Genomic DNA, 14,890 nt, shown 5'->3' on the forward strand with positions numbered 1-14,890 from the left:
CAAGCCCATCCTGCAAGGAACTCGCTGGAGCCAGGCTATCCTGCCTCCGAAAAAGCAGACTGGAATGGGAAATGTGCCTGAGGGAACACCCGTGGTGTGAGCTGGCCGGGGAGGAGCTGGGGATGGGGGTGTTGGTCCTGCCCAGTGGGATGGAGATGCTGGGGGAGGAGGGAGCTCTGCCCTGCTGGGATTCCCTGGTGGTTCCTGTCCTGGATCATCCACAACGTCCTGATGGGAGCAAAGCAGCTGTGATGTGTCCCCATGGCTTTGTTGGACATGGCAGCAGGATGGAGCTGAGAACTCCTGGCATCAGAGCAATGCCAGCCCAAAGGGCCTCTTGCTGCTTCAGAGAGCACCTGGGCAAGGACTGAAGCCCTGCTGCCACCTGCAAGGGAGGAAGGACATCTGTGTGCCCAAGGCCACAGTCAGGTAATGCCCTCGCTGCCCAGCCGTGTGTGGGTCCCTCCTGTGGCCGTGTCACTGCCTGAGCCCATATGGCACAGACCAGCCTGGCAATGATCCTCCTGGGGCGCTTCACCACCCACCCAGCCAGTTCCGTGAGTTTTGTCTCTCTGTGGGCAGGATGGGAGGCAGGCAGGACAAGCAGTGGGACAGGATGGCCTTTGTGGCACCAGCACTGGCTGGCAGCAAGTGGAGCAGGTGCATGTGGGTCCCTGTGCTGCCCTGTCCAGCCCACATCAGAAAGGGACCCAGAGGGAAGGGCTGAAGTGCCAGAGAGCTTGTCCTGGCCCATGGGGAGCTTTGGATCTGGTCACAGATGCTGCCTTGTCCTGCATGAGTCACTGAAGAACTCAGAGTCCTTTTCACAGCGACACTTTCTGCACACTGTGGGTCAGCCTGGAAAAATCCCTGTGTTGCCACCTCCTCGCTGTGGTCAGGACAAGGGAACAGCCTTTTCTCCTCTCAATAGCTTGTTTATAAGGATACAAACACCTCACCAAGTGAGAAAACCAACTTCATGCCAAGTAGGCACTGGTTCCCCATGTCCGAGCTTCCTTGGTTCTATTTTCATTTCTGTTTTCTCTGCCCCCGTTCCCGAGGCTGAGCAGCTGGTAAGGGACAGCAGAGCAGAGGGGCAGTGCCGGGGACACTCCTGACCTTGGGATAACACAGCAGGAGCCCTGAGCGTTTGGAATGGGCTGTGGGAACAGCAGGGCATCACTGGGGCTGTACCTCGGAGCCACAATGCCAGGGAGACATGGGGGACGTGTTCCTGTTAGCGGTGTCAGGGGCCAGGCAGTGTGTCCCCTGTTTTGCCGGTGTGTCCCGTGCCCTCCCGGTGTCCCCTGCTCTCCCGGTGTGTCCCCTGCTCTCCCGGTGTGTCCCGTGCCCTCCCGGTGTCCCGTGCCCTCCCCCCGCAGCTGCTGCCGGCGCAGCGCCCCGGGGGCTGCATGGACGGGGGTCACACACGGAGGGCGGCCCCGGGGGCCGATGCGGACCGGGGGCTCGGCTGTTCTCGCGGACGGGAGCCCATCCCGGTGCCGGTGCTGCGGGGGCGGCGCTCTCGGGCCAGCCGGTGCCAGCCGGGCCGGCCGCCAGCCCCCCGCCCGCCGGGCGTGCGCAGGGGCCCGCCCCGCTCTGCCCGACACCGACCGGCGGCGGCTGCCGCGGCCCCGACCCGCGGGGCCGGGCCCCTGGGCGGGGTTATCCTCCGCTCGGGATCATCCCCGCTCGGGATCAGCCCCGCTCGGGATCAGCCCCGCTCGGGATCGTCCCCGCTCGGGGATCCTCCGTGCCCGCAGGAGCGGCTGCGCTGTCACCGCCCGCAGAGCGGCAGCGCGGCCGGGCACGGCGACCTGCGCAACCCCGCCCGCTCCGCAGGTGAGAGCCGGGGCCGGGGGTTTCGGGGGGCGGAGGCGAGGCTGGGCTGGCTGAGGAGCGGGGGTGACACTCCTGGGGCGCGGTGGGAGCTGCGAGCCCGGAGCCGGCGACCCCGGTGCGCGGGAGGGCCGGGCCGGTCTGTGCGTCACGGCCAGGGATGCCCGGAGCCCCCTTAGTGACAGGGATGCCCGGAGCCCCAACAGGGACAGGGATGCTGGGACCCCCCTTAGGGACAGGGGTGCTGGCAGCCCCATTAGGGACAGGGACGCTGGCAGCCGCCGAGGCAGCAGTGACAGCTCAAAATGCGGGAAGCTGCCTGGGAGGGGGGGCTGGGAAAAGGAAACCTGCTCCTGCGCTGTCTGCCTGCTCCAACGCTGCCCAGAAATGCTGCGGCTTCCTTTTGCACTGTCCCCTTGTCCCTCTGAGGTCTCAGGCCAGGGGGGTGAGGGGAGGCAATGAGGTTTCTGCAGCCTGGGGAAACCCCCCAGAGCAGCTTTGTGCCCTGGGGATGCTGCAGCCACCAGGGACACCCCAATACTGGCGTGCCTGAGCTGCAGGGCACCCCTCCAGGGCTCAGGGGGTGTCTCAGATGGGGCCTTTCCACCTGCCTCCACTGAACTGGGGGTTTGCCACCACCCCAGGCAGAGGACCCTGGTCCTTGTTGGGAATTCCTCTGCCCAGACGCCTCAGAAGCTCCCCATGTCCCATCTCAGCCACAGGCAGGGGCAGCAGCCAAGTCCCAGAGGCAGGGGTGAGAGCTGGCAGGGTGACACGCTCCTGTCGGGCAAGTGGAGGTCCAATGGCACTTTGCCTGCTGTGCCAAGCCCAGCGGTGGGCGTGTGCCAGGAGAGGACATTGGCCCTGCCCACGGCTCGCAGCTGCATCAGCCTCTTGTCAGCTGGACCCGGTGGGGACAGGGACAGGGGCTGCAGCCTCCAAAGGGGGCACCTGGCACGGTGCAGTCTGGCTGTGGAGGTTGGCACTGGCTGGGCAGGCAGGGCAGGGCAAAGTCTGTGCTGCTGCTTGTGCCATCTGGCTTTTATCTGCCACCTCTGCCTTGCCTTTGCTGCTCTCCTCCTCCGCAGGGAGCCCGGCAGGAATCCTGCCCGGCCGGGGGCTGGTCACAGCCCAGCTGTGCCTGTGCCACACCTCTGTGTCTCAAGGCCTTCCTGCCAGCAGCCAAGCACTGTTTCTGATGCTCTGGGAGCTGCTCACCCTCCCTGGTATCAGTTAGAGCAGAGTGTGTTTCCTGAGAAGAAAATGTCAGGAATCAGCTCAGATTTTCCACGGCAGAGAGGAGAGAACAGTGTGCTGTGCCACGCGGGGCCCTGGCATTGCGTACCAGGGGCTGCCAGTGCATCTGGCAGAGGCATCAGCAGCTCTGCCCACTTCTCCCCCATCCCAGTGGCTTTTAAAGCAGCTCTTGCTGTCACAGAAACATCTCTTGTTCCAGCACTGCAGAACCACTCTTTGTACTTTGAACAGGACCCTTGAATGCCAGGCAAGGTGCCAGGCGCCGGCAGCCAAGGCAGGGACGGAACAATTGGCCCTGGCAGCAAGGAGCTGGAGCGGAGGTGGCAAACCCTGCTCTGCCATGGGGACGGGTCCCTGCACAGTCCCAGTGCTGGGTGGCAGCTGCCAGGCCCCTGCTGGCACCTGGGGGCCCCCTTGCCTGCACCCCAGCCCCACACGAGGTCACCAGAGCGTGGGCACGTGTGTGTGGCAAGTGCCTGCCTGCCACACGGGGGTGTCTGCAGCCAGCCTGCTCCTGCCTCACAGCACTTGATGGTTTGATGGTTTTGGAGTGTTCAGATGGGTTGAGTGTCCCTGGGGATGTGCTGTGGGGTGCAGGGGAGGGAGCACGGGCACCGAGCTGGGTTGGGCACCAGAGCGCCAGTCCCAGGGCTGCCTTTGCCACCCCTGCAGGCCCCTGCAGAGATGGCGAGCGCAGAGCCCGGCTCTGAGGAGGCAGCTGAGGCTGAAGAGGCCGTGTACGAGGAGATGCCCTGTGACAGGATGGAGCTGAGCCAGCAGCTGGCCGTGGAGGAGCTCATCAGCACCGAGGCCAGCTACGTGCACAACATGCAGCTGTGTGTGTCTGACATCCGGGCACACCTCCAGGACAAGCAGGTGACACGGGGCACCTCTGCCCAGGGAACTGCAGGGGGACTCTGTCCAGAGCTATGAGATGCCCAAAGCACTGCAGGTGCTCCTTCCACCTTCCTGTGCTCCTGTCACCAGCCAGCCTCTGGGGTTGGATGGACATGGGGTCTGACCCAGTACAGCCACCCTAGGACCTTAACCTGGGAGCCCAGACCGGTCTCAGCATCCCCAAAGCCTCCTGAAACACAGCATCGCTCACTGGGGTGTCCCATGGGGCAGGTAGAAGGTCACCAGCAGTGCCTCTAAAGCACCTGGTCCATCTCTGATGTATCTGGCTTAGCCTGGGGCATCTTTGTTCCCTTCAGCTGCCGGAGCTGGACCTGGAAGGGCTCTTCTCTAACACCGACGACATCCTGCACGTCTCCAGGCGCTTTCTGAAGGGGCTGGAGGCCACAGCCGGCCCGGGGCAGGAGCAGCTGCTCTGCATCAGTAAGTGGTGCAGTGCCAATGGCTGCCCTGTGCCCTCCTGTGGCGGGGGTGCCAGCCCAGCCCCTGCCCTGGCACCTCCTGCTCCTGCCTTGGCTCTGGGAAGCTCTGGTGTCCCCCCAAGGCTGAGCTGCCCAGCCTGCAGGGTGATGGGGACAGCTCCAGGCCCAGCCTAGCAGGGTGCCCCGGTGGCAGAGCCCTGCCCTGGCGCGCTTGGCATTGCTCCACTGGCTTTGTCCTTCCTGCAGGCTGGGGATAAACCCCTGCCTTCTCATGGGAAAGGAGCCTCCTGTCCAGCCCCACTCTCCTTCCCCAGGCACGCTGTTCCAGGAGTTCAAGGAAGAGATGGAGGCTGTCTACAAGGTCTACTGTGCCAGCTATGACCACGCCCTGCAGCTGGTGGAGAGCTACCGCAGGGACCCCCGGCTGCAGGAGGAGATCCTGGACACCCTCAATGCCACCGTGTAGGTCCCTCTGCTGAGCCACCACCTCCCTGTGCCTGTTTCACATCCTGGCTTTGTCCTTCTCCTCTTGGGACAAGCTGCCTGCATGGATCTGTGTCACCAGGCTGGGTGTCATATCATGGCCACCACCTTTGTGGCATTTCCTGGCAGCCTGTCCTGGACCCTTGGTTCAGGATCATTTATGATCGATCCCAAAAGAAGGGATGGGTGACATCCACAGCTGCTGCCTTCCCCAGGGAGGGCACATCCTCCCCACATTGACCAGAGTGACACAGGCTGGCCCTAGGGGACCTGAACTGCCGGGGCTGGGGGGTCTCAAACACTGTCAGAGGCAGGAGAAGCAGGAGTGGCAGTGAAGGAGCTCCTGGGATTTGCTGTTTAGGTGATGTGATTCCCAACAGAGAGATGGGTGCCTTCCTGTGGGTGGGAAGGAGACACTGCCAACACCCACCCTCCCTGCTGCCCTCTGATCCCATGTCCAGGGCTGGACAAGCACGGAGCTGCTCAGGGAGGCAGGACACCCACCCTGCCCTCAGGGCTGGCAGGGACAGTCCCCTGCAGCTGGAGGGGGCAGCTAGAAATGCCCCACAGCATCTGGGCTGCTCTGTCCCTCAAACACTCCCAGAGAAGCCGTGGAGCAGGGCAGGGAGGCAGCCCCGCACACCAACCTGAGCAATTCCCCCTCCACCAGGCCTCACACGGGCGCCTCAGACCTCAGCTTCTTCCTGGTGATGCCCGTGCAGAGGGTCACCAAGTACCCTCTGCTGCTGGGCAAGATCCTGGAGAACACCCCGAGCAGTTCCAGTGCCCACTCGGCCCTGGAGGCAGCGGCTCGTGCCATGGCCCAGGTCAATGCCAACATCAACGAGTACAAGCGGCGCCGGGAAGTGGGTGAGTGGCCAGGGCCTTGGTGCACGAAGGGGGGCACAGCACCCAGCCCAACCCCAATGGTCTCCTGAGCACTAATTCCCACCTAAATCAGTTCAAAGCTCTCCTGCCCTCCACTTAATCCTGCCTGGTGGAGCTGCAGACTCTGTGCAGGCAGCTCCTGGAACTGCTCTGGTCCTGTCAGTGCCACTCTGGGCAAGACCCAAAGGCTGCAGGAGCAGGGTGGCATGGGGGGGCTGAGGACAAAACCAGTCTGTCCACATTCCTGGGGCTGGGGAACATGGAATAACACTTCTGCCCTTGGGATAGGAGAAATCAGGAGAAACCAGAGATGGGAGCTCACCTTTCTCTTTGGTTTCCCTAGTCCTTCCCTTCTTTGATGTGGCTTGTGCTTATCCTGCCGATCAGCCCCTGTGCTGCTCACCTCCCTTGCCTGCTCAGCCACGAAGTCTCCTCTTCTGATCTTTTTTTCCCCCCTTATTTTGTGTCCTCCCACCCGAGGCAGCGACCAAATACACCAAGGCCGAGCACCTGACGCTGCGGGCGCGCCTGGCGCGCCTCAACACGCACTCCATCGCCAAGAAAACCACGCGCCTCAGCCGGCTCCTCATGCACGAGGCGGGCATCGTGGCCAAGGTGGGCAGCCCTCGCTGCACCCCGGGCACCTGCTGCCCCTCCCTGCGCTGTTTCTGGGGCATTTTGCTGCTCCTGAAGTGCCTCAATGGCAGAATGGGGAGGACAAGGCCAGTATGGGGTGGGGTGGCTGGTGCTGCCTCCTGGTTCTCCATCATCCCAAGGAGCAGTGGGATAGCGGGGATACAGGGATGCAGGGATACAGGGATGCAGGGATACAGGGATACAGGGACACACCTCACTCCCCACCCCAGAGCATTGCAGGACAGCACTTTGGCCCCCAAAGGACCTGCAGGACCCTTGGGCCCCCCAAAAAAGGAAAGACACCCCAGTGTTCCCCAGCACCATGACCACACCAAGAGCTTTGTTGCTGCCTGCACCAATGTTTTGACCCCTTCCCAGATTCATGGAGCCCCCCAGGGGCTGCCCTGCCCTGTGAGCTCCAGGCAGGTGCCCTGCTGCTGTTTTAGCCCCCCAGTGATGGGCCTCAGCCCTGCCCATGCTGGTGACAAGCTGCCTCTCTCCTCTACAGACTGAGGACAAGGAATATGATGACCTGGAAGAGAAGTTCCAGTGTGTGGCATCCAGTGTGGCCACGCTGAAGGAGAACATGGCATCCTACCTGGGCCACCTAGAGGTAACCCCCTGACCACTGGCCCCATCCCCTCAGGAGCTGTTCCTTGGGATTGGGGAATACTTCTAAGCCCTGTGGAAAGCAGGAGCTGTTGGGGATGTTCAGGGATTTGCAGCTGAGCTGTTGTGTCAGGGACTTGCACAACACCCAAGGATTGCTCAGGTCCAGGGGAGTTTAAACCAAAGCTGAGGCTTTGACAACACTGTCTGAGCTGGTGTCAGTTGAGAATAGTCCGTCCTTAAACTTATCATTATTTCAAGGTCTTAAATGATTGAAAAGGCCGGGTGTTGTTCAGCCTGGGAATTCTCACTTTAATAATGTGTATAAGGCAGAAATGTCCCCAGATCAGTCCTGACAACAAATTGCCCTTCTGAAATCACCTGGGTCAGCAGCTGCTACGATTTCTCATGGAAATCCCTCGGGGCATCTGAGGAAAACGAAAGTCTGAGTGCTGGCAAAACATGCAATCCCCAGCCACAGCATTATCAGGAAAGCCTCGGGGAGCGGCCGAGGGTTCAGCAGCAATTCCTGGGCTGGAAAGACCTTGCAGGAAAGATTGACAAGGGCTGCCCACACAGGATTATTGGGAAGGAGCTAAAGGAGTGTGGTGCTGCCTCCCTTGCAGGCGTTCCTGCTGCCCAGCCCGCACCAGTGTGACCTGCAGATGGAGCAGGGGCCAGCCCAGCAGCACCGCCGCCTCTCCCAGCTCCTGCAGAGCGCCGTGTTCCCCGAGTTTGTGAGTGCTCCTGCCCTGCACATCTCCTCCAGCTCTCCCACCTTCTGCCAGGGCACACTGGGGGCTGGCAGCCAGGAGCTGAGGGCACCCCAGTGTCCTCAGAGTCCCCCAGAGCCCAGCTTGGCAGGCAGAGCCAGGAGTGAGTAACAGGATCCATCTGCAGCACATGGAGGGAGGGAGCAGCTCCAGGGGACAAGGGAGGGCAGGGACAGGGACACAGCAAGAGCACAGCCAGGGCTGGGATGGGCTGCAGTGTGTGCCTGATGTGCCTCCAGGGAGATGGGGAGGAGACCCAGGGAGATGGGGAGGAGACCAGAACCCCCCAAGGCAGGGGCAGAGGGCCCTTGAGCGGGCTCAGGGCAGGGGTGTGGGCAGACACTCAGCTGAGGCTGCTCTGAGCCATTCCAGGGTCCTGCCCAGCTGCTTCCATGGATCACAAGTTTGGAATTGTGTCAGGCTCCCTCCCAGGGGTTTGTGTTGGTTGGCATCCTATGTGCCCCCAGGGAAAGATGTCCCAGGTGCTCCCCACTCCACACAGACCCCCAGGCCTCTGCCCCCCTGTGCTGGCAGCTGCTCCTGCCTGGGGGGCTCACCTGGAAATTGGGGTTGTTCCCTGGCAGAAGCAGCGTGTGGACAGGCTGGTGTGGCAGCCCCTGTGCAGCCTCTCAGACATGCTGGAGGGGCCCCAGCAGCTGGTCAAGAAGCGCCTGGACAAGCTGCTGGACTACGAGGAGATCCAGGAGAGGAAGAGTGAGATGGGCAGCGTGAGCTATGATGAGGAGGCTGCCATGAACACCTACCTGGCCATCAATGACCTGCTGGTGGCCGAGCTGCCCCGGTTCAACCAGGTGGCTGTGCAGCTCCTGGGGCAGATCCTGCGCTCCTTCAGCGCCCTGCAGCTGGACTTGGCTGCCCAGGTCCTGCACCACGCAGAAAAGGAGCTGCAGCAGGTGAGTGGGACCCCTCAGGACCCCTCAGGCGCAGGGGCTGAGCTAGAACTGCTCCAGGAGAGATCTCCAGGAGATCTCCAGGTTTGGGAGATCTCTCAGACATCAGGGCACTGAAGGTTTGCTGTCCCCACCTGCCCTTGCAGACACACAGCTCCCTGTGGAGCATTTGTAAGGATCTCCCTTCCTTCCTGCCCAGGAAAAGCCAGATTTTCTCTTCTGCACTGCCAGACACTGTCCTGCTTTCTGTTTGTGGACACTGCTGGTAATTTATTGATGTGCTGCTGTCTGAGGGATCAGTGTGAGCTCAGAGCTCCCGAGAGCCCTGTGCCAGGAAGGCAGGGAGGAGAAAGGCAGCTCCTGGGCTGGGGAAAGGCTCCCCCAGCCCCATCCCCTGGGAGACGTCTCCCAGAACTCCTCGCTGCTCAAAACTCCTCACTGGTGTTTGCAAACACGGGCAGGGAGGTCTGTCACAAGCCCTGGGGTATACGAGCCCTGGCCTGAGCCAGGAGCAGGAGGAGAGCAAAGTGCAGCTCAAAGCCAGAGAGGAGCACCTGTGATCCCCTGTGCAAGGTGAATTTAGTGGTCAGGTCTGCTCTCTTGCTTCCTCACCCCTTTTCTTCCTCCTGCTTCCCTTCTGCCTCTACCCAGAGCTCTCCCAGGGCTCCCCCTGATCCCAGTCTGTCTCCACAGCTGCCCCATGGGCACATGGCCCTGCCCAGCTTCTGGAAGGTGGTGGAGGACAGCCTGCAGCAGTCGGGTGCCCAGCTCCGTGCCTTCTGCCAGGCCTTTGAGACTGTGGCACCCAGCCCTGGCACACAGGTAGGGGCAGGGCAGGGCATGGCTTAGGCCAGCTGGATGCAGAGACATTGGACTGTGGCTTGCCAGTGTAGAAAATGCCCTTGGTGGGGAGGCTGCCTCAGGATGGGGCCCAGGGGGTGCCACAGGATTTCCCCCAGGCCCCTGAGAGCGGGGATAGCCAGGGATGGAGGAGCTCAGCTCTGCTGGTTCTGGGCTCTCATCTCCAAACCTGGGGGTGGAGCGGGGAGTGTGAAGGAGTTTCTGCTGTTAACCTGTCCCTGGGGTGTGATGCTGCAGAAAGGAGAGCAGGAGTGGGGTCTCATGGAATGCTCCTGTGTCTCGTGCTCCCCCCCAGCCTCTGACCCCTGCTGAGGAGAGGAAGGTCCTTTCCCTTGTGAGCAAGCACGGCCCAGACAAGCTTTACCAAGTGACCAGCAACACCAGTGGCAGCAGAGAGCTGGACCTGACCTTGCTGAGGGGACAGATCGTGGCTCTGCTGCAGAATTCCGACACCAAGGGCAACACCAGCAGGTGGCTGGTGGATGCTGGAGGTACTGTGGGCACTGTGGGCAGCCTCTCCTCACCCTGGCACCAGGGCCAGGTTCACCTCAATCATTTCCTATCCTGGATGAAGCAGCAGGCCGTGGTCTCCTGTGCTCCCTTCCAGGCTGTGCTCAGCCCAAGGCCACCTGAGCTTTGCCACCAGCTGTAAGGTTCAGGTGGTTCCCCAGGGGAAGTGTCATGGCTGGGGAAGGAGAATCCATGCACACAGAAACACATGGAATTCCCTTTTTTGGGGGGATTTCTCCTGGATGTGATGGGCAGGGCTGCTGTGCCATGCCAGGCCACAGCCAAATTGTCATTGCTGTCTCCTGCAGCCAGTGCTGTGTGTGCCAGCAGCAGGGCCCTGTGACCTGGGTGTGTCTGTGTCCTGCAGGTCCCCGGGGCTTTGTTCCTGCTGCAAAGCTCCGGCCCTACAGCCCAGCCCAGGTGCAGCCGCCTGTGATGCAGCTGCTGGGCCTGGACGGTGACATGGAGAGAAGGAGACATTCCTATGCATGCCCTGAAGCTCCCAGGCCACAGGTGGCCACCTTCACCCCAACATTCCAGGTGAGAGTGGGGGACATCCCTGGGGCCATTTTCAGCAACCCCACCAGCTCTCCCTGCTCATCCTGGTGTGGCTGGGAAGGTGGATCTGCTTTTCCAGGTGTCCCCTTTGCTGGCACCAGGGTGGACAGGGCAAGAGAACTGCCCTTGGTGGGTGCCCATTCCTCCATCCATGGCGCTGCTGTGCTGCCCTCTGGGAGCTGCCACATCCTTTCCCCCTTGACTCCCAGCTCCAGCCAGGGCTTCCTCCATCCCTCCCTCCCTCCCTCTTTCGTTTCCTGCCCCCCCAGGTGGTGGCCAGGGCTTCCTCCATCCATCCCTCCCTCCCTCTTTCGTTTCCTGCCCCCCCAGGTGGTGGCCGGCTTCTCCTTCGCAGCGCGGAGCCCGCAGGAGCTGAGCCTGCAGGCGGGGCAGCCCGTGCTGCTGCTGGAGCCCCACGACAAGAAGGGCAGCACGGAGTGGAGCCTGGTGGAGGTGAACGGCCAGAGGGGCTACGTGCCCTCCAGCTACCTGGTGACCGTCCCCGTGCAGGAGCCGGCGGGCTGGAGCCTGCCCGTGTGAGCATGCCAGCCCCAGCAGGGCAAGGATGGAGCAGCCAGCCTGGCACCCGAGGAAACCTCACAGGAGATGCTGGAGGGAGGCAGCCCCCGGCTGGGAAGGTGGTGGGAGGCACCCGAGGGACAGGGGCACGAGGATGGCACCTTTTGACAGGATGTGTGAGGGTACCAGGTGCTCTGTGTGTGTTGGCACAAAGCAAAGCAGCACCGGGGAGTGAGGGCAGGTGGCTGCAGTTTATCCAGGGATTTGCTGCAATCCCTGCGAGTGACAAATGTGTCCTGGGGAGATGAGGCAGCATTGTCCCTGCTTAGAGCAGGGTTGAGCAGCAAAGGAGCAGCACTGCAGAGGGGTCCTCAGCCAGGCAGGGGGCACTGAGCACCTGGGCACTGAGCACCTGGGCACCTGAGCACCTGGGCACTGGGCACCTGAGTACCTGAGCACTTGGGCACTGAGCACTTGAGCACTGGGCACCTGAGTACTTGAGCACCTGGGCAGATGGGCAATGGGCACCTGAGAACCTGAAAATTTGGCTACTTGAGCACCTGAGTGCCTGAGAAACTGGGCCCCTGCGAATTTGGCTCCCTGGGCACCTGAGAATTTCGCTACTTGGGCACCTGAGTATCTAAGAAACTGGGCACCTGGGCAACTGAGAATTTGGCTACTTGGGAATCTGAGAATTTGGCTCCCTGGGCACCTCAGTGCCTGAGGATTTGGCTCCCTGGGCACCCTGAGCCGTGTGGCAGCGCGGGGCTGTGACCGCCAGAGGGCGCCCCGCACCCGCTCCCGGTGCCCTTCGGGCCCGCGCTGGGAGCGCTGGTGCGGGGGCAGCGCCCGGCTCCGCGGGGGGACGGAGATCGCCGCTCCCGGGGCTCCCGGGGCCCCGTCCCCCTGCGGCCCGCACGGATCCCCGGCGGGCTGGCACCGCTCCCATGGAAGAGGTTTTTGGGAGAATCGATCCGTGTCCTGACCTAAGGCTCGGTTTGAGAGCGGAAAGAGCCCTCCCACCATTCCCGAGGTATCCCGAGGTTCCTCAGTTTCCCCGTGGTTGCACTGTTAGCGGATGCTGACGGGGCCGAGGTGGGCAGCCCTGCCGTGGTGCCAGAGGGCACTTCAGGAGCGCCCCGGGACTGGCACTGCACGCTGCCCATCCCTCACGCAGGCCAGTGGAGCACCCGGCTGGCGTCGCCCCGGCTGCCCACATCAAAGGTGCCCGTGCTGTGCCCTGCCGTGCCCTGCCGTGCCCGGGGCCAGCAGCACGCCCGGCCACCCACGGGCTCCCCGCGGGCTCCCCAGTGCGGCCGTGCCTGCGGGCTGGGCAGGGGGCAGGGCTGGCACGGCACCTGAGCAGGTGCCAGGCGGGTAAGGACAGCCCCGGGCAGTGCCCTGTGTGGGGCTGGGGTCTGGTGTGAGGCAGCGTGGGGCTCACCCTCCTTTCACCTGCACCCGTGGGGTGGCTGGGGGGCAGCCACCTCTGCCAGGTGCCATTGAAAGGCCCAAGGAAATGCTCACCTGCACCGAACGTGGGAGGGGACAGCAGTGCCAGCACTGGGGACGTGTCCTGGGGATGCTCCCAGCCTGGGGAAAGGCTGGTGGCCTCCTCAGCAAGGGAAAATGAGCAGGCTGGGGACAAAGGTCATTGAGCAGGGGCTGTGTGGCTGTGCTTGCACACCCAGCCCAGGCCCTGCAGCCGCAGGGCTCACCCCTCCAGCTCCCTGCAGGTGGCTCCTCTGGATTTTTCCATCCCTAATCAAATCCCACCAGGTCGGGTTTCCCTCCCGAGTCACCTTCGTGCCAGCTCGGTGGCGTGCACCAGCAATCAGCCCTGTGCCCGCCATGGGTCCTGCTTCACAGCCCTCGGGTGCCTGAGACCCTCTGGGGGCTGAAAGGTGACGGTGGCACACGGAGTGCTGAGCCTGCTGCTGCCTGGGCCCTGATCTTCCCACTGGAAGGAGGTCAGGGCTGGGCTGCACATCCAGCAGGAGGAGGACAATGAGTTCTTGTGGCTCCTCCAGCCTGTGGGTGAGCTGGGCTCTGCAGTTCCCCCCAGCCCTGCTGCCAGCCTCGATGGCCGGGGCACCTTTCCCAGGTGTCTGTCCCCAGGATGGGGCCTGGTGCTTGGCTGTAGGACACGAGTGCCTGCATCCCTCCCTTCTCCCTGAATTCACCCAAACTCAGAGCACTGCTGCTGCCCTGAGCCTGGAAATGCCCTCCTGGAGTCACGGGAGGGCACGGGGCTCTTCCAGCCCGGCCATGACGGGGGATAAAGGGCACAAGTGTGCTTTAAATAGCCTCTCAAGGACAGGCTCTCCCGGGAGGAATGCTCTGGCTGGCCCGGTGGAACATGCCTGTGCCCGGGGGCACGGGGGGACAGCTGCGGCTGCTCGCCAGCAGCCAGGTCAAGGTTAGGCACGGCCCTGGCCCGGTGCCACCGTGCCATGCTTGGCACCAGGGAACAGAGCCGTGCAAACAGGGAAATGCATGCCAGGCCAGGGCTTTGCCGTGCCCGGGGCTGCTCTGGAGGTGGCAGCGGAGCCGCTGCTGCCCCTGACCCGCCCTCCAGCCCGGCCGGAATTTGGCAGCGTTGCTGCCTGGCTGCCCGAGCAGCCTCCGGGGCAGCTCCGGGTGTCCCAGAGCGGCTGCTGCACTCCTGTCCGGGCTGATTCATATCCTGGACGTGCAGGCATTTGGATATTGTCCACCCGCGGGGTGTGACAGCGTCCCCAGGGCGCGGGTGCCAGCCCGGCCGCGTGCCAGGAGCAGCTCCGTGCGCCTGCTACTCCCTGGGGACACGGCAGGGACACAGAACACATCCCAGGTGAGATCCCGGCATGCCAGGAGCATGGCTGAGTGCCCAGGTGTCCATGTGCCCATCGGCTCTGCTGAGGCACCCCGGGGGCAGGGAGGTGTGAGAAAAAGCAGCTGCCACAAACCCCAATCCCAGAGCATCCCCTCACCACGGGGTGCAGAAAGGAGAGGACAAAGGGAGCCAGGAGGAGCAGGGTGGCTGCCCTGGGCTGAAGGGCACAGCCAGCCCGAGTGGCTTTAGGCACAGAGCTCGGGCTGCCCACGCTGCCAGGCTGAGCTGGCTCCCAGCAGAGCCAGCCTGTGCTGCAATGTTCCCTGCCACCTGCCCCCCCTGTGGTGGCCCACGAGGAGCAGCCCAAGCCCCAGGCCATCCTCGCTGGCCCCTCGTGTGCCAGCTGGGACCAGCATGGCCCGAGGAGGGGCTGAGCTCCACGGGGAGGAGAGCGAGCCCGGGGCTGCAGAGCAGGAGAGGAGCTGTGAACAGCAGCGCTCGCTCCAGGCTGGTGCAGCTGGCACCTGAATTGTCTAATAAAGTGTGAAATTGCTTTCATGCTCTGCTACCTTTGCTGAGCTGGACCGTCATTACAGCCCCCCCTCGCCGCCCGCACCGGCTGTGCCTGTCCTGCTGTGTTGGTGCTGCCAGCTGAGCCTGAGCTGGGCTGGCACTGCCGGGCCTGGCACTGCCCCATCACCCCTGTGCCCATCCCGCTGTGGCTGTGGCAGTGCTCTCAGCTGAACCCCGGGCTGGGCTGGCACTGCTGTGCCTGGCACTGCCCGCAGTGCCCCTCTGCAGGGGCTGTGGGTGCTCCCAGTGTCCCCTCCCTGCCTCGCTGCCCCTCTGCTGCGTGGGGGCATCACCGGGATGGGGGCAGGGGGTACCGTGATG

At 63.2% G+C, this 14,890-nt stretch overlaps 1 protein-coding gene across 1 annotated transcript; it reads left to right on the top strand.

Moving 5' to 3' along the window:
- The first annotated feature begins 1,738 nt into the window (after positions 1–1,738).
- Positions 1,739–11,202, top strand: ARHGEF37 (Rho guanine nucleotide exchange factor 37). Its single transcript, XM_030957567.1, has 13 exons — positions 1,739–1,842; positions 3,769–3,972; positions 4,311–4,434; positions 4,748–4,895; positions 5,587–5,786; positions 6,289–6,419; positions 6,949–7,053; positions 7,676–7,786; positions 8,407–8,736; positions 9,427–9,555; positions 9,890–10,085; positions 10,472–10,644; positions 10,993–11,202. The coding sequence occupies exons 2-13, from the start codon at positions 3,781–3,783 to the stop codon at positions 11,200–11,202; spliced, it is 2,049 nt and encodes a 682-aa protein (XP_030813427.1). The 5' UTR covers positions 1,739–1,842; positions 3,769–3,780.
- The last annotated feature ends 3,688 nt before the right edge of the window (positions 11,203–14,890 follow it).

The sequence above is a fragment of the Camarhynchus parvulus genome, chromosome 13, assembly GCF_901933205.1.
Source record: "Camarhynchus parvulus chromosome 13, STF_HiC, whole genome shotgun sequence".
Taxonomy (NCBI): Eukaryota; Metazoa; Chordata; class Aves; order Passeriformes; family Thraupidae; genus Camarhynchus; species Camarhynchus parvulus.